The sequence below is a fragment of the Bombus pyrosoma genome, linkage group LG2 (genome assembly GCF_014825855.1).
Source record: "Bombus pyrosoma isolate SC7728 linkage group LG2, ASM1482585v1, whole genome shotgun sequence".
NCBI lineage: Eukaryota > Metazoa > Arthropoda > Insecta > Hymenoptera > Apidae > Bombus > Bombus pyrosoma.
The window spans coordinates 8,386,346-8,412,755 of NC_057771.1; the positions used below are offsets into that span (position 1 = coordinate 8,386,346).

The window sequence follows — 26,410 nt, forward strand, 5'->3', positions numbered from 1 at the left end:
ATATCTATAGACTGTATCTATAGATATTTATGCAAATTCATATTTTTATGAATCCGCATAATGATTTGAAAAGTTTGTTTCATCTACTAAATACGTTAGCAAATATTTTTAGCTATTCTGCATGTGTTTACAGCTGTGAATTTTGCATAAAATTTATACATATTTGCAGTCAGGTAAATTGAAAACGAGAACGTGCGATCCGCAATGTAATTAACAGCAATGCTTGAAATCAACCAGCAAGAAGATTATCTTGTATCTAACGTGAAAAATGGTTACTAAAAATATCTGAAGAATATTGTCGCATAAATATATTATTTATTATTCGAACGATATAGGTACGTACAACGTAACGAACTTCGTGTCGAACATCTTGTAGCGTGATGCAATGTAAACGACTTTTGCAATATCGTAACAAGCTGCACTCGAAACCACGCTTCTTTAAAACAAATATTAGACTTCAAGTGCTGTTAAATTATCAACTACGCGATGATGATGTATACGATCAGATACGGTAAAAACGTGCGACCAACACACCCGAGGATTTAAAGCTAAGCGAAAGGAAAATCTTAGAAATTGCAGGTTCCACGGGTGTGTCGATTCGATCTTAAACGATAACGAGTAAAAATAATGCTCACGTTCGCACAACCAGGCAGCTTTTTAACAAATGGAAGGTAATAAAATATTGACAAAAAAATCATCGAACATAGCCTCGTTGTACGAAACGTAATTTTGGTAATCTCCGCGTGCGATCAACGTTATCTCTAGTGAATAAACAGGTTCGCATGCAAGGTAACATAAAACATTCGCATTCTACGATATAAAATTCTCTCACATACTAGCGTTCTAACGATCAAAAGTCGATTAAAATGATGTCGTGATAGTAGTCGCTCGTCGAACCGTCCTCGACAGTATGTCGTCGTTATTCCTATAAATCGAAGGTATTTTGTTAGAAACTCGTCAAGCTGGTCCTTTAGGAAAAGCAATCATTCATCGAATGTAACGAGCCAAGTAATGGCGTATCTTGTGCATCTTTGAAGCCGTGCTCGTTTATCAACTCGTCCTATTATCTCTTTCGCGGATTAGCAGAAATTTCACGATCTTCGTAACGATCTTTGACGCTTACGCAGAGTCGCGATGATTCGCAGTGATCACTGGTCCTACTCAAATTCTACGATAGAAAAGGAGTCTTTTTAGCCTCTTAGCATTACGGAATAGCATCGAAGGCAACGAAGGAAATTTACAGGGATCCATATCTCGCTCGAGGAGTAGCGCATGCGACAATCGAAATCTTCTTCAGACGTTTCACGAAGAAGATCGTGATCATCGCGAATGTAACGTGTAATATATAATTGGTTGGATTCGATGGATCTTAGACACTGGTTTCGTCTAAGATCCATCTGAAATTCTAGGTGTTCGCAGTATCGTAGCTCTTGTACGTGTGAGATGATCTCTTGTGCCTGACGGTGCAGAACAAGATCATGCTGGCCACCTGTCCGAATAGCTGAAGGAAAGCCACAACAAGACCAACGGTTCCGACCACGTGAAGCCTAGTAACTAGCCACATTTGAATAGCTGTTGCGCAACCTTCTTGGTACCAATGTTCCTTGTTTCGTTCCCCAGGGCCAAGACGACCGCAATATCGTTCCCTCTGTATGCAACAGGAATCGGGTACGCGGTCTTCCGTCGGCCATGCATCGATCCGGAACCAGTCCGTATAGTCTCGTACACCGCAGCAATGGAACTGAAATTGTCGCAGAAGATCAATGAAAAATTAGTGAGATTCGATGCTGTTTAGAGAAATTGTTTATACAGTTTGACAGAATAATGGTACGTACACCGGTCATAATAAGTATTGATACGCTGTTATATTTATCGTAGCATTTACATATTAATTAATTCAGTGCAAATATCATTCAAATGTCGTATCATTTAGCAGCACTTTCATGAGACTACAAAAATTTGATACTGTGAAAGTGAAGCATAGAACCTGATAAGAAATGTTTCGTTGATATGTGCCAATACTTTTTGCAACCACTGCAAATGTGGCTTTGAGAATAATAAATATTTAGAATAATTCCAATCTCGAGTCGTCAGTCGTAGATGGTTTTAACGTAGACATACTTGGCTATTCTCACCTCTGTGTGTATATGGTCCCATATAGCAGGAAGAGTACCAGGTTCCCTGGTCAGATTATAATGTTTTTCGATACCGAAAAGAAGCTCATCCTTCAAGCTCTTCGATAAATGTTCTCTGAAGATGAAGGCCAGAGTACCCAACATGGATTCACCGAGGAACATCAGTATTACCAAAAAGAAGTACTACGAAGAAAGAAAAATTAGAGAATGAATATCAATGAATGAATACGATACCCGTAGAAAAGTGGACGAGGAATGAGAGGCTACGAACCGTGATTAACATGCATCTCGATTGAAACCATGCACCACAGCATCCGAAGAAGGCGATGACGAAGGTCACACATCCGGCGGCCAACAGCAACGAGTCAGCTGACGCGAAACTGTAGTGCGGCACCAAGGTCGTGTATCCGGAGTAAGCCAATCGTAGCCACAGGCCTGCACCCAAAATTCCACAAGCGCATAACTGTAAAAAATGTTAAACGAGTCAGAACGACATTCTGACCTGGATATTCTCGACCATGACACGCATCTTTCCACGTCGATCATCCTCGTCGACTTTAAATTTTTACGTAAATTTAAAATTAACATATGACTAGAAATACGAAAATGTGACCGTAAAGGCAAAATCGTTAGTCGTTATCTTCATTAACGAGTATCGAAATTGACTTTTTATGCAAATATGTTGATTTTATATGCAATAGAAAAGATGTAGCGAATCTTACGGATATGCGAATAATTATTTTCTAGACGATTATTCTGCGTTCGTTCTGAATTCAGAAAAAAATGTTTCGAAGCGGGAATCAGGAAGAAAATATCGTTGACAGAGCGGCCTCTTCCTGACGGTTCGACGCGCAATTATGCAGGCGATATGATCGCGTGTTCTTCCGTATGAACGTTGCACGCTGTTGCGAAAGCTCTTAAATCACGAGGTCGAATGTAAGTTCCAGCTATGCGTGCTCGTTCGACCTCCAACCGCTGTGTGTAACTTTCAATCCTGTCGTTTCTGACACCTTGGTAGTCGCTCTCGAAATCGGATTGTCGATGAATTATGTAGAAGAGAAGGAAGATCGACGGAGGAATGTCGACGTTAGTGGTTTTCACGCTTGGTGAGAATCTCGATTATTCAGCGGGTATACATAATCGCGAGTAAAAAGTGGGTCGGCAACGAGAAAGCACGCTCGTCTTGTATTATAACGTTAATGAAACTCTAATGCAACCAGACGACCCAACAACGTTTCTTTTCACTGACGAGACGTCGGTGTGTATCGTGGACAGCAATTGAAACGCCGCAGCTCGATTTACACGCGTATTTCCTTCCTTGTGCCGGTGGCCGTCTCGTGGTTGCTGTCTCAAAGAGGAAATTGCCATCTTGGTCAGGTGAAACATAGTTTCTATATACACGTATAGTGAACGTCTAGCTGACGTATTCGGTGACAGCGAGATTGGTAGGTATATTGACCTTTCCTCGGAAATTGTTACGGTTTAGTAATTCACCCTCCCTATATTGCCCTCCAGGCGAGATTAAAGCCGTCGTTGTACCGAGTGAAGCCACCCGTCATTTACGATTTCTACCGTTCCTTTGTTCAACTGCCTCAATTTTAGCTCGTCGTCTGTAAATCTCCATCCCATTATATCTATCTGTAAACCTCTACCCCATTATACCTGCCTGTATTGTTCGAATGAATGGTGCGGCAGCTTTATTACTACGCAGTTCAAAGCTAATATCATCCTGAATCAGATGTGTTTTCGCGCTTTCACAGTCTGCGTCTTTCTTGCCATTGATACTGTTATTTCGAACGATTAGAGGTATCGAAATTGTATTCCTTCGAATGCTGTGTTCAGCCTTCATTTTATACGGTACTTTGTCATTCAGAGCATTATATCTAAGTGCAAATTGTAAATGTTCCAATATGCTGACAGAACAGTCTGCTATACGTGTATCACGCAATAATAGAATGTCTGCTAGTAGCAGATATCTGTTCTTGTTAGAAGTAATATTATCGTAATCTAAACAGCCAATGAAAGTGACAAATATGGTGGCTTCTCGCAAAGTACCATTCGAGGCATTTCAAAATTGATTCCGATAGTTTCAAATATAAGAAGAACGGAGCTTCATAGAATTCTTTATGTCATCCTCAAATACCCAAACAAACCAACGATCTTTCGAATCTCTGTTTGAATAAATGAAACCTGGCATCACAAAAGTGATCATTTTTATCTTCAATAGTTCGCAAGTGGAAGACTCTTTTGCGCTTACGAACAGGGGTGTACTAAGATCGAGGCAAGTCCAGAGTCCAGATAGGTAAACTGGTTAAACAGAAACGTTGTCGGCGGAATATTCGTCCTCGCTGCGATATATGGAACTGGTGTAAATTAACATCAGCGTGGTAACAACGTGCCGCATTATCCAATATAGTTAAATTAGTTCGAACGAAGTGACTTACGCGTCGTTGCTCAGGATCGAGACGAAATCGACTGATGTTCGACCGACCCAATATCCCAGCCACGGTTCGTCGGCGAACAGCATCGCGGCCAACAGATCGTGGCCGCGTGGAATCAATGGACGAACGGTCCAGTCGATCGAACGATTAAACTCCCCTCGATTTACGTCGTCCACGAAACGAGTACCGTTAAGTATCTCTCGTGGATGAAATGGCCGTGCAGAGTCTCGATCGTCGACTGCTGATTAGCAAACCGACTGCGTGCCCGCGCGAAATTACAGACGCAATTTCAGCGCAGACGCTTGGAATCGTTCGAGTGTGCAATTAAGGACACGAGATACGTAATGAGGCCCGTGGAACATTGAAACCTAGTACTTCTCGACTACACGACGGTACAGGAATTTAAGATGAGACGACGACGTTAAGGAAAATAGCGTGTACCTGATATATAGGCCAATTGGGACGTGCCTTGATCTTGCGTACTAGAAACAGTACTTTGATCTTTAATCTTAACCAGTTGTCAATTGTCTTGGGATATCTGATATAAGATTCAATAAGATTTCACTATCTGACTTAGATTATGAACTTTTTTATAAAATTATTAATGTATATCAAGAACGATATATAAAATACTACACGTCAAAATATCACAAGCGACAGTCGGAAATATTGATACGTACGTCTATATTTTATTGTCCTAATTTTTCACAAATTAACACGAGCATGCTGAAAGAACTAACAAAAATTAGTGTCCGATAAGTAAGATCATACAGTAGATATTTATGGACTTTAAGAAGTATAAACATTCCACCGTACTCGAAGTCCCCCTGTTCATTTCGAGCGCAAGTTTTCCAATTGAAGTCTCCTATTTCTTAATAGTATCTCGTTCATTATGCTTCGGGAAAGTAATACGATTTTTACGACGTTCTTTATCGTAGAAATGTCTGATGTACGTCTGTATAAATCCAAATGTACCTCGACGGCAATGAAGAAACGTACGGCGACCGGTGTGCAGAAGTTGAAAGATTTACAAGGAAAAGCCTCGTCGGACGAGCGTCTGCGAGCGTCTTCTCGGGTACCGTAAGTAAGTTCATAGCTCATAGAGCACGGTTCAACGTCCTATTTAAGAGTGGCGTGCGGCGGGGACGAGCGATTTCAAGTGGCACAATAAATTCGAGAGCAGAGACAGAGTTCGTTGGAATGCACCGAGAATGACAATGCGCATCGATTTAATCGCATGCGTGGGCCGTTCCTCCTGTTTCTGTTCGCGTTCTTCTGCTCTACGTTGCGCAGCATCGGCACGAATAGCGATGGAAATTAACTTGGTCGATCGTGTTTCTGGGTTCGCGAACGTGACACGCTTACGGACGTGTTTGAACGGCGTTGTTTTCGCTTCGCGCGTCGTCTCGTCAGCGGAATCGCGAACAATATTTATTTTTAACCGTATAACGAAAAGAAAGAACGCTTTTATGAACGTGACGAACGATGACGATAGAATAGAATCGGATGTTGCATGCGGTAATTATAGTTCCATGAAATCTGAATAAATCCCGATGATGACGATCAGGCTATGAATGGAATGTTACGTATTTATTACTTTGTATCACGTTGGTGCATATATATTCCCAAGTTTTTTAATGGAAACATATGACGAGCGTTGAAAATAATCTCATCGATTATCGAGGTTTATTAGTACAAATTACTCCTCTATCCTTCTTAATATAAATTATTTCAAAGAAAAGTATAACAATTCCATTCCAAGGATATTTAGATTCGTAGAACCAACGATCCACACGAAGCTAAAGTAATAATTCAAATAATCACTAGTTACTTGGTGGAAATATACAACGAGTCGTATGTGAATTACTTTGATTAGACGCACAAAGTATTGATGAAACTATGTTCAAGTTTTATTTGAGAAAACACGTTACAAGCACCAATTTATGTAAGTAACTTCTACTTGATGGATTAACAAAGACAGCAAGTGTTACGTACCCAAATGAGAACGTTGAGGGAGCAGAAAACGTGCCTGATGCACGTGTATCCTGTGCGGCCCATGCTTCGATCCCTCGCAAAGTCCTCGCGACGAAGGGATTGGCAGTGTTTCCTAGAAACACGAGGAATGCGATGATTCTCACCTGAGAACTGTCCCGAAACTGACACCTGTTTCAAGGATTCAAAAACACGAACCCGCAAAGACAATCGCGAAATCGAACATGCGAGCGTTTGGTTAGCGCGCCGCGAATTTTAATCGGGCTACGCACGTATTAGCATCGATCGGGTCGTTAGCATTCGTATTTGTTGGTCGTTAACAGCGCTCAGGAAACTTTCGCTGTTTACTCTGGCGTGAGTCACGATCGATCGGGATCTCGATTCGCAAACCACGCTCGATCGTGACCGGCTAAACGTTTTAAGCGAAAGACGCGGGAAGATCGAACGACGAGGTTCGAGTCCGGCCAGGAACTGAGCATCGTTTTGGATTACCGGGAAACGCGTTTACCACCAACGAAACAGAGACGAGTAACAAGAAAGAGAAAAAGAAGAGGAATGGCAGGCGAAGATAAAGCTTTACGAGCACGGGCGACGATTACATATTCCTTGCGAAGCCTGACGGTTAATGCCTATGTTCTACTTATGTTAGTTTATTGCTGACTTGATGCTCGATGTATGATGAATTGATCCTTTCAATGTTGATTAAAACGGGGATGTGCAGTAATAGTTGTGTTGCTGCGTGTATAAAAATTCGTCTTCGTCGATGAAATCGGTCTCTGTGGATTTTACGTGTAGTATTTTTACGTATAACATACGAGATGGATTTTAAGACAGAGAATACGTTAATTGTCCACATATCATCGTAACAGTTATAAATAGACTGCGGATGTTTATACGGTCGTAAAAAGTTTAATATGGAAAAATATGCAAAGTATTTAAAATATAGAACGATATTTAGCGAATAAGGAATACTAATGTAACTATTATTTAAATTCCACGTTCAAAATTGGCTACTCATTATAATATTTCACCAACTCGAAAGATTCTTGTTTACGGTCTTCTTTAGTTCTGTTTATTAAAATAAACATCGGCAGTTCAGTTATAAATTTAAACAACTTATACCTTTTGATACGCTCGTATAACGTGTAGTTTCAGCTTGAAAGATTTAAATATGGGGAAAGGAAAAGAGAAATAGATCTTCGCTATCGGATATATCAACTTACAACCAACTTTCGCCGTCAAAGTTCTCATCCTTATCACACAACGATGATTTCAACTTTTCGGCATACTAGTTCCGAGTATTTTAGATGAATTATCAACACGAAAAACAACATGAATCAATTAATAGATCGTACCGGTTGACTGACCAGCCTGACCGGTTGTCAGGCGATCCTCATCGGACGAGGATCCGTTCCGGTGTGTTCGGAACCAGGTTGATACGATTGGCTGTGTCCCCTTCTGGGCCTTCTAGGTCCCCTAACGGGACACCCTGCCGACAGCCAGGCCTCTTACCTATACACAATCCCGATCACGATCGCGCGGGTCCACTTTGTGGTGGAGGTAACATCTATGGAAAGGTATGCTCGCGCGAAGACGTCACTTTCCTACAAACGTCCACTGAGTAGCAACCGAGACGCTCAAGGTCGTCGGAAATCTGCGATCGTGTTTTCCTTTCGATGCCTGTCGCGTGATTGATATACGTAACCAATGCTTGCAAATGATCAAACGATATTTCTACTCTCGCAAATTAATACGTTAGCTGTTAGGAGAATTGTGCATGTCACGGTTTCTATATCATTTGGTTTATAGAACGATATATTTTCACACCAACGATAGCGAAATGTTTTCACAAAATCTGATTGGCATAAGATTTGAAGCAGATTAAATCAAAATCGCTGGTAATCTAATTTAAAATTCAAAATTTGAAAATAAATTATTTAACATTCTCGCTGCCATTAACGTATACGTTGTGACAATTCACAAATTAGGTGGATAATAATGCTGCCTTTTTAATTGCGTTTATATTTTCACTGAATATTCATCACTGTCAATAGGAAAAGGAATTGTATCCCAACGGTAATTACATATTCAATATTGTTACTCATTGATTCTTGCCAGTTATTCAATTCAGATAATAACCCGTAACAAAGTGCGACAAAATTTCTGACAAAAAGAATGTATTGTTCTTGGGAGAGAAGAAATCAAATTTCAAATTCGACGGATTCCTATGGATCGTCGATAGTCCGCGTGGTGTCTGGTGTTGATCAGCATCGATTCTCGCAACATTCAACGTATTAATCGTCGTTAAAAATCGATTAAGAGCCATAAACCTGATGCTTGCCGTTCGATTATTACGTTTGCAAAACTATGCAAATAAAAATCTCTATGGCGACATCGAAAGATACCCCGAGAAGGCAAGTTAGAATTGTAAAAGCACATAAAAGATTCCACTGAACACGGTCACGGTATCAGAAGTTGTGATCTCGGAAACATAGTGGCAGCATGTTTGACGCATTTTTTTCATCCATTAAACATAGCTCGTCGCGCGCACGTGTAAATAATGGATCGAATAGCGCACGTCCTCGACTACTAAACAAAAGATCCGCGCCGCGATTTTCCTCTCGACACTTTGTTTTAATTAATGACAACGAGAAACTGATTTTTTCCCTGGTAATTAGCAGTGACCGATTTCACTGATTCACCGGAGTTTCACCGGCCATTTTCATGCAATTGTGCGACACGCTAATACCGTTGAGAATAGTACAGACGATTTATCGAACTCTCTAATCTAGCACAAGAAACGTTGCATTTATCTACGCGTGACGGTAAACGATTTAACTGTACGAACATTGCGACGCGAATTTCTCACCTGCACGCGTTCGACTGCGTTCCTTTGCACAGGTGAGGCGTTAGTCGAAGAACCGCGGGAAAAAAGGGGGACCGTGACACAGCTTATCTCAAATGGTCGAGTGTGACATTAATTTCCCTCGGTTCACCGGTTTCTGCGCATCAAATCGCGCAAATAACGCGGCAAAATGGAATTCTCGCGCGTGTAGAATCGTGATGCATTGTTTACCGAGCGTTCCACGTGCGTCGAAGAAGGGACGCGTAATTTATGTTCACAGCGAGAATGAGTTTCACGATCGTCGATTCGATTTGTCTTCTTGTCACCGGCGATGTGCATCTTAGTCTCCTGACTGTGCGTTTACAATGGTTTCGACTTGGACGACTGCCACCTTTCGTTATTCGCATAGTTTCGATAGAACGGAAAAATCCCTACTCCTCCCTCCTCGATTTGAATGTCGTTATCAGCATGGGATAATATTGATTCATCTTATCGCGTAACCGAACTCGTCGTGCAATACACGGTACCGTTTGTTGCGAATGGCGCTCGTTAAATAAACGAGAATTAAAAAAAACGAGTTCAGGGCTGGTTCGAGGTTTGCAACGATAAATCCTAATATTCTTCGTAACCTGTATTCGAAATGACTGTTGCGAAACTCGTTTTTCGAAGCAGAAAGAATTGCAAATTTCCGAAATTATAGGTACAGATGGTAAATCTTCCTTTACGAAATTCACGACGGACATCGTAAAAGAATTCGCTGTAGGTATCAGTTTACGAGAAGAAAGCACATCTGCGACGATAGAGTGACTTTTGTGTATTTGAATAATTTTCATAGCATATTTAAATAGCATCCTGCTGGAAGGTCGTTTAAGGTTTAAAAATCTAAAGAAACCAAGAATTAAACGATGAAAGATGACCAAATTATAATTTCTGACTGTCGGACAATCGTTCGAGAATACTATAGAAATTATTACGATGGTGCGGTAACATAGTCGTGAGATTCGGCAAACATTTTCGATATTAAAATCCTACGTTTATACGCATCGCGTCATTAAAGGTACGAACCTGACAAATCGTTCCGTTAAGTCATCCTTCCGAGATCACAGCGTGCAAATTTGCCGAAGATAACGCGTTCGGTTGAGATTCGACGATAATTCTCGAAGAGCGGGGTTGATCTCGTACTTGAAATCAATTCGTACGAGCGAAATGGACCCGCAAACGCCACGGCTAATGAACAACGAAGAGAGTGCGAGGGGGCGTAGGAACGGTCCCCCTTACCACGACTTCCTGCCAATTGCGGACAATTTGCGATCATCTATGACCCTCCCCGTTCGTCGCCCCGTCGACGTGAACGGTGTGGACGGTGCTTAAACCGTAAAAGTTAACGCGGCACGACTCTTTATTTGTCGTTCCCTTTTTCGCATGGTGCGCCGCTCTTTCTCGCTTTACATGATACGTGCCATCGACGACGGCCGCGCATTAACGCGTCCTACGCGGCTCACTTCCCACGTGACGTAACCGAGGAAAGGAACGACGAGCGCGTCGCGTTTTCAACACATCGCTCCATCATCAGCTCTATCTCTGTTCGTGCGTGTAATTTCTGCAACGGGGTTAGTGCCGATCGCGATCACTATGCTCGTTGCATCGAGATTCGCGTTTTTCCGTGCTACGAACCACGGCAATTCGTGCTTTTCCAAATCGAGGCGTTTCAATTCGCTAAACGCCACGCTTTCTTATTCGCAGATGAGTTTATTTCGCAGATTTCCTACTGTTGCGATATATTGTTAGACGTTTAAGCCATAATGAGAACGTGTAATGGTTTGACCGAAACTTTACGTTGTGTATAATCGCTATTAGGATAGTAGGTGTAGCGCAGTTGTCGAATTATTTGAAACGAGGGGATCGTTAAAGAAAAAGGCGGCGCATCAATTACGTGAGGCGAAAGGAGAAACTGAGAGACCAGCGTCGTAATTCCTAATTTATTACGATGTGCTTGTTAATCGCGAGATGATATGCGTCCGCGTACACGCTTGTCCTCCCACGTGTTACGGCGGGGGATCGAACAAAGGACCGCGTATAGGCGCCATCGTCGTTTCACATCCCCTAATCCTCCGCAACCAAATACGTGAGCGGTTTCTCGAATGTAGGTTTATGTATATGAACGGGGAGGATTAAAACTTTTCTCCCTCGTAAAGTAGAGAAGAGATTTATGTTCCCACGAGGGTTCCGTATTTAGATTTTTAAACTTGTTAGGAGATATAAATCTTCATTTACATCGCGTATAAGATGTGTCGCGTATATATAATGAGAAAACGAACGAACGAATCGATCGAAATCGGAAGTGATCCTTCTCCATTGTTTTCCGCGGTAAATGACAAGTGGAAAGCTTCTAGTAAACGATTAAAATGAGAAGAGATTTCCCACGAGCGCGAAAGAAAGCGGAAGATAACAGCGGAGGAGCGAAAAGTATCCAGTGACGATTGTTCCGGGAAGAGGAACATGGGAAGAGAAATCGACGTTCAGCCGGTTCGCACGATCGATTTCCTTGGTGGCGCGATTACATCGCGCGGATTATCGAAACGATCTGCTGCGACATTTAATTAACGTTTCTAATCCCCGAGTGCGGAGAGGATTACGGTCCTTGATCTAGAAACTTGTTTTAATCGGGGATCATTAATAACAACGAAGGCTTTTGAACGTGTAGTTAACAACGCTGACGCGCGTGTATCAACGGGACAACCATCGTTAAATTTGCTTCACATAATGATTTTCGTTCTATAATAAGAACAGTAGTTTACAAAACTCATGAGAATGGTTGCGAAACTATATTTCAGAAGTGTAATGATGTCAGACAGTAATTACCGAAGAAGATTATGTTTAATCGCAATAATCTCACGATTATCAAGCAATTAAGCTATAAACAAATTGAGATAGCGTGCCATGAACATCAGGTGGCAATTTGTGCATAACCGTGGGGCAGTGTCAGTTCGCTACTCGGTTAGAGAAAATTGTTTCTCATATAGTCGCTTAGGAGGAGAAACGTGGGGAGGTGCGACGAGAATAGTGTCATTGGACAATTCGCATTAGCATGATTATAAGAATCGTTTATAATCATTATTATGTAATGCATGATCTCGATTGCCTTACGTAACAAGCTTCACGCACGAAACTGCGTGTTTTGCCTTTTCACAAAAACGCTTGTTCCCTAACAAAATGTTTCTTAAAAGAAATTTTTTTTTTTACAGAAATTTTATAGAAATTGCACAAGTTGATTCCACGATTTGCATCATTGAGATACCAGAGTCCAACGAATGAATTCTACCATCCTTGTAGATGGTGTAAAAGCATTCCTTGTCTGACGTAGAGTTCGCGACAAAATTTCTAAGAGCCTTGACGGGGCTACTAATTTTCTGCACGAAATGAGGCAAGAAGAATTTCATAGAGAACCGGTTGTCTCGAGTATTTGAGAACCAGCGTTCCAGAAACAGGAGGGAAGGAAGTCATAAATTTTATTTTCCATGAAAAATATCCTATAAAACGAGAAGAAACAATAGGGAGCGTATTAACGTAGGAATTTTCCTGACTGGATTGCGTAATGTTATCCGTGTAGAGTATGATGTGTCTCTCACAAAAGATACCGTAAATGAAATGCGCCTTCTATGCGGAGACGCAGATTTTTTTTTTCAAACGCGTACCTCTGGCTGAACGAGTCAATGGAACTCGTTAAACGCAGAATAAAAAAGTGAATCAGGGCAATAACGCTTTACGATCGTCGCGATTATTCACCGGTCAGCGTCTTCTTTAATTTATGCCTGTCGTGCGAAATTCTGTAAAACGATACATTCATTCGAGCCCGCAAAATGGCACGATTCTCACAACATGTGAACTACTACTTTTACCACGATATAACAGTAAACCTAAAAAAAAACGCTCCTTTTGTTATTTATTTTCATGCACGGAATGGAATAAATATTACGGTAACAAGTTCAAGAGGGTTGCGCGTGAAGTTCGAAAAAACGGAAGTGTCGAGGGCCGGAAAGCGATACGAAACACGAAGAATACCACTTACAGGTGGGATGAAAGTGGGAACGGTCCAGTACTGCGTTGTTGACAGGACCTGTCACGAGCTCTTCGACACTGAATGAATCACGAAAGTTCATGGAAAGTGGAGTCAAAGGTCGGCTTGTGTTCGCGACAGGTTTCGAGTTCTCGGATCGACTGCACGTCAGGAACGCGCACAACTCTCGCATATCCGTTCTCCATCGGGCGTCGCGAAACGAAAGTCGCCATCTGACGGGAGCCGAAGGAATTGAACAATGTGAGAGAACGAACTGTGACAGTTTACCCGAGTAGAAAGAGCCGTGTCACGGTTATGACCCGCGGATAAAAGGATGTACTTTTTTGATATTATTATGTTTCGTTCTTATAATTATTGCTGTCATTCCACTGATAACAAAAACAATTTGCTTATTACTTCCTAATTTGTTGCTTATTTACAACGCTTCAATTTTCAACGCATAATCGAGAGAAACAGAAAAACGCCTTAATTTAAAACACCCTTATACTTAACATAACACCTACATAATACCTTTATTCAAAACACCTTAATTCAAAATAACATCAAAAATGCATAAAGTACACATTGAGCAACAAGGGTGTAAAACGAAGAAGATCGTCTTCAATTATCCTTCTTATATCTCTGAGAAGACTCTTCCATAGAACTGAGCCATAATTCTAAATCCTTGGTCAACGCGGGCCGTTGCGCGTTTGGTTCGATTTCAGCGATTATTTCTGTAACTGGAATCTTCAAACCTGTGATAGTTTGTCTGCTAAGAACAACTGCACGTACGAAGTTGTCCGTCAAACTAATGAACTCGTGTTCCAGATAGAAGTGCTTATCTTCCCAATATATTAGCTGCGAAATTAAAACAGGTTTTTCATTCCACGACATTACGACACATATAATTATATGTATATTAATATACAATTAAGGCTAATCATATTACATTATATCGTATTATATTTTTCTAACCTTCGTGGTAACTTTATAAGGTGTAAAAATGGGAATAGCTCGACGATACCGAGTCGACGAAGCTCCTTGCACTGCACCTCCACCTCTTTTTGCAACGGCCGCGTAAATTCCACTGCGATCGTAATAATGGAAACGTGCGAAATCCAGTTCACGAAGGTATCTGGCATTATTCATGTGCTTCAAAAACAAATCCACATCTTGTGTTGTACATATACCTAGAGAAATGAAGAAAAAATTCAATCTGTTCTCTTTCAATTTTCAACGATAAAAAGAACATTTACATACTTGTCGATACATTCATTTGAATATATGTATGCAATTTTATATTTTTATACATTACTTAACTACATTGTATATGTTTGTTACACATCATTATTTATTATATCATTATTTTATTATAATCTTTACGAATTACTCGTATCAGTGCTTATTTATTCGGATTTGGTGTATCGTGTAAGTAAAATTGTAATTTGATGCCCCACGATACCAAAAAAAAGTAAAAAATAAAAAAGCAGATAGGATAAAGTCATTCTTCATACTTTACTTATGATCTTTGATATTAATGTAACATTTGAAATATAGTGCGATCACAATTTCATTACAAATTTTTCTTGTTATAATAATATGTATAATCTTCTAGTACTATATAATTTATCTATAATATACAATATAATTTATATATATAATTTATACGTATTCTGCATAGGCATGAAATACAGAATATCTGAATTTTCGAGTATGAAAAATGTTTGGTTAATCATACTTGAAAAATGCTTGCCTTTAAATTCTTTTAAAATGGTGGGGATCCCGCTTTACATTCGCCAAAGATCATTCATTGACGTAATTTTCATTGTTTTTATCACATATCATGATTGTGCCTACTGAACACGTGACCGAACGCGCATGTATCCATGCTTATTGATACTTTACTTTTCATACAAAAAAAAGTATTTCATTTTATCTTGTATATTGTAATGGTCAATGAAATCGATACCAATAATAATCCAAAGAAGAATACTCATTATTAAAGAATGTATTTCTAAATAGATCGAATACAAAAATTAAACATAAAGAATAAAACAGTCGCGAAAATACTATCATAACCTATAATCTATTTATTATAACCCGTATTAGCACGATAAAACTGTTGAAACTAGGAAATGTAACCGATGGAAAAGATGTTATATGATTATTACCATAGATAGTAGTAGTATCGAAAATCTTCTTTTTCTTCTGTAACAGCCTGCCCGAAGCTAACGTAAACAAGATCCTGAGGAAATAATTTACGTCAAAGAGTATGTAGAGAACAAGTAAGATCGTGACGAAGCAGGCGCACACCATTTTTCTATAATGCTTCCGGAAGACGAGACGTGCAAGGAGAACAAACAACTCTTGACGTTCACAAAGCCACAGTCCAAGGAAGACTGCGTGCGGTTACCATGAAATTCCAAACTGCGAGGTCGCTTCTTACACTGTAACCGGTTCCTCATTCTATGACGTTTCGTTGTAATCGGAACGGTGCTTGCTTGCCGCATGTACCGAAGCATTCCACGCGGTCAAAAGACGATAACGAACGCTCAATATTTCGAAGATTATGATATTTTGTCCTCTTTTATTATAGTGATTTTATAATTGTGAACGGATGACAACTCGATGGCTCGTTGTGAGAATTTAATCGATCGATCGTTGATGATCGTAGCAAATGAATAAATAGGTGAGTCAATGAATCAACGATTAATACGATTTAAGAGACTATGCATATATATATCAACAATTCTTATATAAACTATATACAAACTGAATTAACTGGTGTGGATGGAAATGAATATTCTTTGGCTGTACTAATCAGCATAATCTTCATAAAAATGATGTCGCGTTTAATTCAGAAAACCGAGTAGATCTAAAAATATATATGCTATTCGTTTTATATATCATTATATCATTGCCCGGAGACATTAGCCGTGAACATGCGAATGCCCTGACTATTTATGATATGAAAATGAAGTACACGAAGTCGTGAACTCTACGTGAAATATTCAACGTGACATGCATGCATTGCGTGACCTCTTTTTTAAATTACAAAATTTTCGATTCAGTCCCCGTTGTAAAATTCTTGTATCGTCAACAATTACTATATCGTTTCGATCGAAATCGTTCTGAACAATAAAGAAGAAAATAATATGTGCTTTCCAACGAAGAAACATTAGCCATCTAAGGAATATTTATTCTTACTCCTGGATAATGGTATTTTCAACGACATGATCCAACATAGTATTATGTGACAAAAATGACATTATTATCATCTAGAATTATAATAACGATTTCACGCATAGTACGTGCACAATGCTATTTAGCTGTTAGAGACTCGCTACGTCGTCGGCTACTTAATAACCATACTACGGATACCAATTTATTTCGAAATTCAAGTGGGATACACTTTATGGACTCACCCATGCAAATGGCGTCGGTAATAAGGATTGTATATAAGGATTTCAACAAATCGATCATATGCGAATCGTTTACAACCAACTCGCAATTTCGCGGACATTCTATATATTACTAGAAACATAATAATAACAAACAAGTGAAATTTATAATAGAATCACAATTGAATTGATGCATGGCAAACACGGTAACCATATCGATAAGCGAATGTCACAGTCTGAGTGCTCGACAATCGCAGGCGCGCGAATATTCACCATGATTTATGTGAAGGCACCTGTAATACGTTATAGAGGTATAAACATTCGCCGCTCAACGCGCTTGTAAATATATTGCTGTTCTATCTCTACCATCCTGCAGCAAAGCAGCTCCTCGGGAAAATTCTACATTGGCATTTCTCGTGGAAATCATTACCGGCGCCAGTCGCTAATTTATATATATATATTTTTTTATATACATACATATATATTTATATATACATACATATATATTTATATACATACGTATACATATTTATATATATACATATATAATATATATTATAATAAAAAATGTAAATAACACCACGCGTATCGCGATTACTTTCAACGGAGAATATTTAACAAACGGTGCTCTTTTTAATTTCGGAAGCTCCTTTGAAGTGGATGTAATCGATCTACAATCTGTAACCTTATCCTTCTAGCAATCCGTTCCACGGTTGCTAGTAAGACTTTTGGTAAATTATTCTCAAAGTCATTGAATTCATTGGCATATCAAACGGTTTGTTAGCAAGTTCCTCCCCGCACGCATGAGGAATTTAAACACATCTTGTCCGATAGTCACGTATATACCATTGCCTAGTAAAATAATTTCCGCGTCTCTGTTTGGCCTTTGTACTCTAGATTTCTGTTTCTCATCGATCCGAAAGAGTTTCCATTTTCTTTGACATTGGATACATATACACGATTACGCATTCGAATTATGTTGCAAATAACGCTGAGCCAATTTTTAGGTAGACAAGCATCAACTTTTAAGCTGCCCGATCGTTCACCTCAATTCTCAACCGAACCATCGGGAATGCAATCGATAAAAGATCCAAACTTAACTCGTAATTTGTTCACCAAAAAAATTGATTCGACGTTATCACACGCGTCGTTCGAACAAGAAAGTAGCTACTGGAAGATTCCATGAATGCGTTCACGACCAACGAAATCTGGCATCGATCGAATCTTCGACCTTACACGGTCGTAGTCGAATAGACGGAAGTGGACACGGCGCCATTTGCGGAGGACGCCGTATCCTCCTTTTGTCAGCAATTCGTCGTTGCTGCTGAACTCTGACGAAGCATCGCCGAAGAAATTTCGTTACTTTCCAACCACCTGGCGACTTCCGGTGGCATCTGCGGTCGGACATGAGGTATCTGTAACATGCATGTTAATTAATTTACATATTTGCACTCCAGACAAATTATTCAGATTAATGTAATCAATTGTAGTTACTCTTTCAGAGATTTTAGGTTTTCTTATTTATAATGAAGGAGAAACTGAAAATTCGTTAAAAGGTGTTAAAGATTTTACCTGAGTTACACCCGCCTCCACGTTACCGTTCTGCTTGACGCCTCGTTCCATAAGGGAACCGATCACAGCCTCGGCGCTACAATCCAAAAGCCTTTGTCTGCACATCGCGATGGCCCTGACGAATCCGTCGCTGGGAGTGATGAACCGATGTTCCATGAATACGGACTTCTCATCCCAATATATTATCTGCAAAGATACATGCCACGAAAACATCGGATGGTTAAATAGGCAAAGTTACTTGTAACAACCTTATGGGCGCAATTAACTCTTCTCCTTTATAATGGAAAAGTGTAACCGGTTTTGATTTGATATTCCACTTGCACCATGATAAAAGTGATAGCGAGAATACATTTTGGATACAATGCGTCATATGATCATCGGAGTGCATACAAAACTATAGTGGCGAACACTTGGACAGCTTCGACTCTCTAAAATAGTACCAGCAACGATTTGCACACTAAGTGTCAACAAGTTCGTTTCCTTCTCGGTCTTATCGGTTTTCCTAGAAGTTATCGAGAACAAATGTTGATAATCGACCGGATACCGAGATCTCTGTGTCGAAGAATCGTAAAAATTTTCTATGGTTTCTCAAGTCGATGAGACAGAGAACAACGAACGTAACTCTGTAATACGATCTTACGTGATCAAACTCGCATACCTTAGAAGTTATTTTGAAGATGGACAGAGGTTTCAGGAAGCGGCGATAACGAATGGTCGATGCTCCTTGTACGACGCCCGATCCTTGCGAGCAGATCTCGCGATAGAGGCTCGTCCTTTCGTAAAAATCCGCCCTGGCGAAATCGATCTCACGAAGATATCTCGCATTGTTCATGTGATAAAGTAATGTGTCCACGTCCGTTGTCGTGCAAATACCTGCGATAAGTAAACATTAGTACAACGGTGAGAGTAAATAGAATGAGATAAACGATGATTATTCTTTTATTGTGTATGTTTCAAAGACCAAAAGGTTAAAGTTGAAGTTAAATACTAATTTTCGAAAAGTGATGTCATGAATTGTTTTTTACACGCAATTGCGAAACGCACGTTGCGATTTTCCATGACGGTCAAGAGAATTAAAGATGCATGATTTCAACCGAATAATGACTAACCGCAATCGCGTATCATGCCTCCGATTAAAAGAATGCTTTAGACAACTATTCTGATTTAACTAATACGATTAAAAACAATTAATTAGAGGTTTAAGAATGTGAGATGGAAGATATAGAACAGGGAATGATGAAAAGGTTGCCTGAGTCGAGTCGCTGCAAGGACAGATAAATAAAAGATCAGTATTTGCTGGAATATAATAAGCATATTAAGTATCCCGAGAGTTTAATATTCTTTGTTTGTCTCACGTGTCATGTAAGTCCTGACAAAAGTGTTATGTTCTTTCGTAGGTAATTTCTGGAATTCAGACCACCGTGTATAGGATGAGAACGCTACTGAAAGATAAGGCACATAATGATAAAACACGTTGCAAAATTTACGTCGTTTACATTTCGATCTATTGGTCCAGCTTTGTGGAATTTCGCAGCACAGTACTGCACAATCAATACTCGTACGGATTTGCGACACAAGCAACCGACCGGCCAACTGATCGCGCATGGTAGGTCAAGGTTTACGCGAATGAGCCCAAGATAAGTCAGTAAATTGTAAGGATTCTGGACTTACGTAGCGACAAAGATGCATGAAATGCATTTTCATGGAATCTCTATATTCTTGAATAACGTTTCGGTTACGTCCTATCGATAATACTAGCTTGAACGAGGCAGCATTGTAGACGATTTAACATCAAATCGTTAATCATCGTTATTTCTAATCTCATTCAGGGTTAAGCAGCCAACGTACCGTAAACGGTGGTCTCATCGAGGATATGAACCTTCTTCTTGCAGAAACGCGCAAGGAACACGGTCAAGCACATACGCAAGAAATAGTGAACTTCTATTAGGCCATAGAGCAGCACGATAGCTCCAAATACACCAGCCAACACCCAGCAGGTTATCATCCTGATTAAGTTCGCGATTCGCACGTCCTCAAATTCGAACAGGAGTATGATCCCCGCGTGGTCAGGCTTTGGAATTCCTCCACCGTCGGGAAGCCACACTCCACTTTATCGATTCGTCGTCGATTCTGACTGCGTTTCCTGGCTCGCTTCTCGCCGATGAAAAGCCAAGTTGCTCGATTAGCATGTCAAAGGATCGTAGGTGGATCGACGCACCATGACGATCAACCTTAGTTCCAAATACATCGGTACATGCCGGACGACTATTGAACGCATCAAGAGATAATGCAGCCCGTGTCCGGCGTTCTTTTATATACGAAGCACCTCGGACCTGAAATGCCAGAAGCAATACCATTTAAATACTCAGACAAAAAGTATTGAGTGTCACGTTTCCATGGAGTGCGTTTCTCATTGTAATTGTGCACATGGAATATTCCACTCGAGTCGTGCGATGCGACATTTTTAATGCTGAAAGCAAATGTTCAATAACAAGAGACAAAAGCAAAACAGTGATTTGGTTATTTCCTTCTTGACAACGATCACTCTGCGGAAGAACTCGGCAGGCGAAGCACTTTGGAAACTAACAAAGTAATAAAATGTCCGAAATGTGCACTCACTAATTAACAGTGTAAATATTGGGAATACGCGTTTGGTATGATCACGCGATGCTTTCCTGCCAAGTGGCAGGGGATCGTTGACGAATAAGCGGCACATCAAAAATAGGCATCCGATGAACCGCGCGCGTCTTGCAACGTTGCTGATCGTTGTACGCCGATGAATAAACGGAACGGTGACGAATCGCAACCGTGCAACAACGACACTATGTAGTAACATCCACTGATGTAACGTATAAACGTAGAATTTCTGGTAGTACGAATATACCGTGGAGACAATTCAAAATTCCCAGCGAAAGCTACTTTCGATACTTTCCCCCTCGAGAGGTTGTGCGATTGTCACGCGAAGCACGTTTTCATTGGCCGCGTTCTTCCAAAATATTGTCCCGAAACGTCGGTATTCTCCGTCAAGGTTCGCAATGCGTCATTGCGGTATTGCTTCTTCCGAAATCGAAGGTGTTTTCTCAATTGATGACAGATAGTTCTTCTATATCACAAGATTCTTATTGTTCAGATCGGTGTTTAAGCTTCCGACGTTTAAGCGCTCACTAGCTTTCGTATCGATGCTTGCTTAGACCTACCTAACGGCAGTCTGTCAGGTGGAATCGCCGAGGACGCCCGATGACTGTCCTGTGCCTGACTATTCACGGCAACACGAATCTGCACATGCTTGTCTACTTATACACGCACGCACACAAGGAACACACGTACACAAGTACAGAGCTAAGGAGTATGCGTTCGAGTCGACGACATCTCACAAACTGCTGATCAACGCGTTCCCGGGTTCGATGTCGTCGTCGGCGTCACAGGCGCCGGAACGTCCCTTTCCAGAAGTCGCATCTGCGCCGAGGACTTCCAACCATGATGCCGGTTCCTAGTGGGAGGCGACACCTCGTTGCGCGTTGACGTCAAAATCCTTGGCGCTTCTCTTAATGGCAAACCGAAGTACAGGCGTGTGTTATGCCAGGATGACGCCAATCTTGCCATTTTGAACGCCTCTGCTTTTACAGGGAGTAAAATATAAATTTGAAAATCACAACGTAAATTGGTTTCTTTGAAACGGTTTTTCTTCGTGATTAATTCAAAGGTTGCACATTGAAATCTTCAGTTTTGAAAGCGACAAGAAATTATAAGATTCTGTATAGTGGATTTTGAAGACAGGTGCAAAGTAACAATGAAGTTGACCGAAAAGAACAATATCCTTGAACTTTAAGAGTCTTACAACTCGCTGATTAAGGAGACAAGCGTGGTTTTCTGATATATTCATTGCTAAATCATATTGATTATATCTACGTAAAAAAAGAACGAAGCGTATCGACGCAATTTTCCCAATATCTATATTAATAAAGTATAATAATTATAGGACACTAAGGGACAAATATAATGTTAAATCATCATGATCTATCTAGAATAATGAATCTTCCTCCTTTTTTTTCTCGTTTCTATGAATTGAAAACTCGCCTAAAATTTGTTTATTAATATGGCACAAAAATGTTTACAATATAAGTATATATCGACGTCACCGTCGAATGTAAATATTAGTATAATTTAATTCATGACGTATTAAAATCACGGATAATTCAAACGATGATTTCCATCATGAATCCTCCTTTTGTAGCATTTTATGTTTTATTTACTTTCTTCGTGAAAAGATCATTCCTAAATAGAATTTTTTATCTTTCATATGTAAATCTTTTTCTGCTATTCTTTTTTTTTTTTTAGTAAACTTCTTAAGTAGGAGTATAAAGAGTTCGTTTCTTTATGTGACCTCGTCTTACGAAATCAACGTATGCCAACTATATGTAATTGATACGGGGAAGAGGAACAAGCAAAGCTTCGTCAAACGTTGTTTGAAGGCGGGGCATGCACAAGCATTACGATGTTACGTCGAAAAGGTGCTGGTCAGGAAACGCTTTCCTGCTGATGTTTTATGGAAAACGCGTGATCCACGAACGAACAATCACGAAATCGGCACGAATCACGGGCTAATCAATAAATATCTCACGTACGACGTGGGAATTTCAGACGTCGTAAAATTTCTATTAGCCTACCAGAAGCCTCATAGAGCCATTACATTACATTCTAAACCATGTTCGCAATGGGACGACGAAAAGCAATTCGTGAAGCAAATAAAGTGTAGTTCTCTTCTTTTTTTGTAATGCCAAGTTAACATGTACGTGTATCAAAGCAATTATTATCATGTTTATTTAAAAAAAAAATCATTTGTACAATAATGTTCTGTTTGATACTCTGCTTAACGAAAAATATAGAGAAGAATAAATACATGTCATTTTCATGCTATAGTATTCTTCAATTTTCAGAAAAAAATTCAGTAACAAATGGTTTATCCCCACTCTCGTACCGAGTTAGAGGTAAATCGTACGGAATAGGGAAAACTGGAACACCAGCTTCTTCTTTTTTGATAGGAAACGTAGTTGATCCAGTCTGTAAAAAGATGATGTATACTTGAAACGTGTATAAAGGAGATATATATATATAAGAATACGTTTACGTACAACAAAGTGCGGAATAAATACAACGCCTGCTTCGTAATTCAAAATATGATGGGAGTCCTTCTTGACCATTCCCCATGCAGCTTTACTTAAATTAGCGCTAGTAAGAACGAACCAAGGAATCTTTTCTAAACTAGGCGAAATTCTTGTGTATGTTTTTATATGAGGCATTGCTTTATCTCTAGTGGTTCGTGTAGCTTTCCACTGGCTGAAATATTTTATATGTACAGTATGTATATATATAAGTAGAAAGATATAAATAAAAATTAAGAACTTACTACATATAGGATTCTACCCATTCTTGTTTAGAATGTGTTTGAATACTGTATGGCAGACAACAAGATTGATCTTGACAATCAAAACTTTGTTTGTAATTGTTTAAAGATGGATAAATGAACCGAAAGTTCGGGTAGCTCTTCAAACCTGGTGGATTTTCCTTTGACATCGAAGATATTATCTCCTTCTGAATCCAACTTTCATAATTAGGACCTAAGCTACCAATACTCGAACTCTGCGCAACTAATGTCCACTGTGGTGCATCAGGAGGTAGTTTCGCATGTTTAGAAAGAACGTGACCTAATTTTCTATAACCCCAATAGTCATATTCCACACCTGTGTGTGCCCCAGGAACAGATGCCACGAAGAATACATTTACTGAAGAAAAATTTGCTCTTCTCACAGTAGAAATCCATTCCGTTAAAGCTGGTTGTCTGTATTTGTGCAAGTAACGTTCTAAATCCCTCTTGAATCCTGTTGGTGATTCTCCATCACTGGGGTTTACAGATTCTGCCAGCGGTGGAAGATGTGGCGATATCCAAACTCTAATGAACAACATTGAAGCAACTGTTTATCGATTAAAACAACTCTTCTCCTTAAAAGAAGCACAAAATGACTTCTAAAATTATTTAACCAACCCTTGTGTTCTATTCTCCCAATCATTCAAATATAAATTTGCGGTGGAAACCACAACCCGTATTCCATCATCTTTATATTTCAGGATCATGACTTTTGTATGATGACAACCAAACTTTGTTGGCATGCACACAGGTATCATAGTGATATTCAAGCTTAACTTTTCTTCATCCACTCTTGACCCAAATAAAATAGACATATCTGTGCGTTGTCCAGCCAATAAATATTGCAAACATAACCATCCAACATCAACCATAAAATTAATATGCAAACTTTTTACAATTTCCCCTAAACTAATGTCTAAGATCTCAGGAAACGTTATAGAAAATTGTTGATTATATGTTTCTTTTGATTTTTGGATTCTTGTAAGAAATAAGTGATACGGAGCTGATAAGGCATATTTCATACCAAAATTTCCTGGTTCTACCAAGGATACTTCAAATCCTTGTTGTTTCATCATTTTAATTGCTTTCTCTCTGACTTCGCTCCTAGATTTTATAGAATTGCATAATTCAAATTTTTCCATCAAAGATGCGCCTTCCGAAACACTAGAATTTTCCATATTCTTTGAACTATTATTTGTATCTTGACCACACTCTTGTACCTGTCTAGTATGACTGAACTTTGATTTCTTCCTTTCCTTATCATTGTCACCAAAGATACTACTATCTCTCTTTTTATCTTGCGAGCTAGATTTGTGCATAGATTCTTCGGTTATCTTTAGATTATCCAATTCTTCTTTCATTTTGAAAACTTTTCTCTGATTATCTTTTTCATTAGAGGACATGAAAAGTGCCTCTGCTTCTTCATCCATATTTCTCAACTTATTTTCTCTTCTCTGAATCACTACTTGTTTATGTCTTTCCACTTTATCCTTCAAAGTTTCCGAAACTGTTTTTCCACTACTGACTTTTTGACTCTCACTATTTATTTTGGAGTTTGATGCTGTGGTTGAAGAACTGCTTCCATCACTATTTCTATTTTTTCTTAATACCATCTGCAAGATCTTTAATTGGTCTTTCAAAAGACAACGATCAGAACACTCAAAATCAAGTTCCTCGGGAACTTGTATTTCGCCTTCTAACTGATTTACTACAATTTTTTCCACTGAAACAGATCGTATGTTTTCCTTTGATTACGGTTGAATACTTAAGATAAGACTGACAAGAAACATGAAACTTACAGTGTGGATGTGACATCTCGTTGAAATGAATTGGATTCTTGCGATAGCATTTTTCCATGTAAGGACATTGTTTCTTGACTGAAACTTGCACAAAATAGTGCAACTTTTCAAAATACACGAAATTAAATCTTAACCTTAAAACTAGTTTGCGTATGCTTACCATTGTTCATAAAATTTGTTGCCATTTCGTGATATTATTTAATTTGCAAAGATGACAGTACGAAGAAGTTATCCTTTAAATGTTACATGAAACAATAACGTGTAATAGCATCACAATTTGTTCCGTATCTGACCAACTTCTATTTCAAATTATTGGCGAGGACGAGCAGATGGCACTGTAAACGGCATGGCGTAAGTGTAGTTCGAATTGAAATTAGTTTCGATCTAAACTTCTTCAAGTCCGCGCGTCTTAAAAACGTGGTTTTAAAAACATGTGAAAGTCAACGTAAAACGATATAAATTGTTAACATTACTCACTTAAATTACATTCACTAGTTTATACCAGTATAAGACGACACGAATATTTAGTATTATTTAATTAATCCTCATTGTCAAATAATGATATGTCCTATGAACTTCAATGAGCGCCAATTTCATTAATCAAGATGGAAGACATACAACACGATGTACAATATTCAACACGATCGCTGATTGGCAATATTTCATACAATCGATTTATAATCTGCTGTAAGATATTTCCAAACATCATTGAACAAGGGATAAGGAACGAGAAAGGTAATTTA

At 39.4% G+C, this 26,410-nt stretch overlaps 5 protein-coding genes across 20 annotated transcripts in view; 1 reads left to right on the forward strand and 4 right to left on the reverse strand.

Annotated features, from left to right (window-relative positions):
- Positions 1-295: 295 nt before the first annotated feature.
- On the reverse strand, positions 296-13,649 carry LOC122574931 (tetraspanin-9). 8 transcript variants are annotated; one of them, XM_043743218.1, is made up of 6 exons: positions 8,899-9,431; positions 8,081-8,248; positions 6,572-6,683; positions 2,407-2,598; positions 2,136-2,318; positions 296-1,741 (listed from the first exon to the last, which is right to left on the reverse strand). In XM_043743218.1, exons 3-6 carry the CDS (start codon positions 6,632-6,634, stop codon positions 1,406-1,408), a joined length of 774 nt encoding a protein of 257 aa, XP_043599153.1. In that variant the 5' UTR covers positions 6,635-6,683; positions 8,081-8,248; positions 8,899-9,431; the 3' UTR covers positions 296-1,405. The 8 variants fall into 8 exon arrangements, with proteins under 8 accessions (XP_043599153.1, XP_043599130.1, XP_043599161.1 ...); XM_043743195.1 differs by lacking the exons at positions 8,081-8,248; positions 8,899-9,431 and adding an exon at positions 13,483-13,649; XM_043743226.1 differs by lacking the exons at positions 8,081-8,248; positions 8,899-9,431 and adding an exon at positions 10,479-10,621.
- A 329-nt stretch (positions 13,650-13,978) lies between these two features.
- On the reverse strand, positions 13,979-16,096 carry LOC122575001 (protein THEM6). The gene is made up of 3 exons (XM_043743303.1): positions 15,642-16,096; positions 14,446-14,660; positions 13,979-14,328 (listed from the first exon to the last, which is right to left on the reverse strand). The coding sequence occupies exons 1-3, from the start codon at positions 15,784-15,786 to the stop codon at positions 14,092-14,094; spliced, it is 597 nt and encodes a 198-aa protein (XP_043599238.1). The 5' UTR covers positions 15,787-16,096; the 3' UTR covers positions 13,979-14,091.
- Positions 16,097-16,626: 530 nt separating this feature from the next.
- On the reverse strand, positions 16,627-22,550 carry LOC122574964 (protein THEM6). 3 transcript variants are annotated; one of them, XM_043743249.1, is made up of 5 exons: positions 21,641-22,550; positions 20,292-20,776; positions 19,102-19,316; positions 18,444-18,629; positions 16,627-18,286 (listed from the first exon to the last, which is right to left on the reverse strand). In XM_043743249.1, exons 2-5 carry the CDS (start codon positions 20,446-20,448, stop codon positions 18,176-18,178), a joined length of 669 nt encoding a protein of 222 aa, XP_043599184.1. In that variant the 5' UTR covers positions 20,449-20,776; positions 21,641-22,550; the 3' UTR covers positions 16,627-18,175. The 3 variants fall into 3 exon arrangements, with proteins under 3 accessions (XP_043599184.1, XP_043599204.1, XP_043599194.1); XM_043743269.1 differs by lacking the exon at positions 21,641-22,550 and adding an exon at positions 21,328-21,634; XM_043743259.1 differs by lacking the exon at positions 21,641-22,550 and adding an exon at positions 21,063-21,312.
- A 691-nt stretch (positions 22,551-23,241) lies between these two features.
- Positions 23,242-26,002, reverse strand: LOC122574829 (probable tyrosyl-DNA phosphodiesterase). Of its 4 annotated transcripts, none has more exons than XM_043742945.1 (6): positions 25,828-26,002; positions 25,668-25,745; positions 24,487-25,591; positions 23,851-24,393; positions 23,576-23,780; positions 23,242-23,504 (listed from the first exon to the last, which is right to left on the reverse strand). In XM_043742945.1, exons 1-6 carry the CDS (start codon positions 25,850-25,852, stop codon positions 23,370-23,372), a joined length of 2,091 nt encoding a protein of 696 aa, XP_043598880.1. In that variant the 5' UTR covers positions 25,853-26,002; the 3' UTR covers positions 23,242-23,369. The 4 variants fall into 4 exon arrangements, with proteins under 4 accessions (XP_043598880.1, XP_043598860.1, XP_043598871.1 ...); XM_043742925.1 differs by having other exon boundaries at positions 25,668-25,751; XM_043742936.1 differs by having other exon boundaries at positions 25,668-25,770; positions 25,828-25,953.
- Positions 26,003-26,062: 60 nt separating this feature from the next.
- The window catches only part of LOC122574774 (transient receptor potential-gamma protein), a 100,715-nt gene continuing 100,367 nt past the window's right edge, over positions 26,063-26,410 (forward strand). For all 4 annotated transcript variants that reach the window (XM_043742774.1, XM_043742785.1, XM_043742795.1 and 1 more), the window contains exon 1: positions 26,063-26,402. The gene's annotated coding sequence lies outside the window, so the exon portion shown is untranslated. The remainder of the gene's footprint in view (positions 26,403-26,410) is intronic.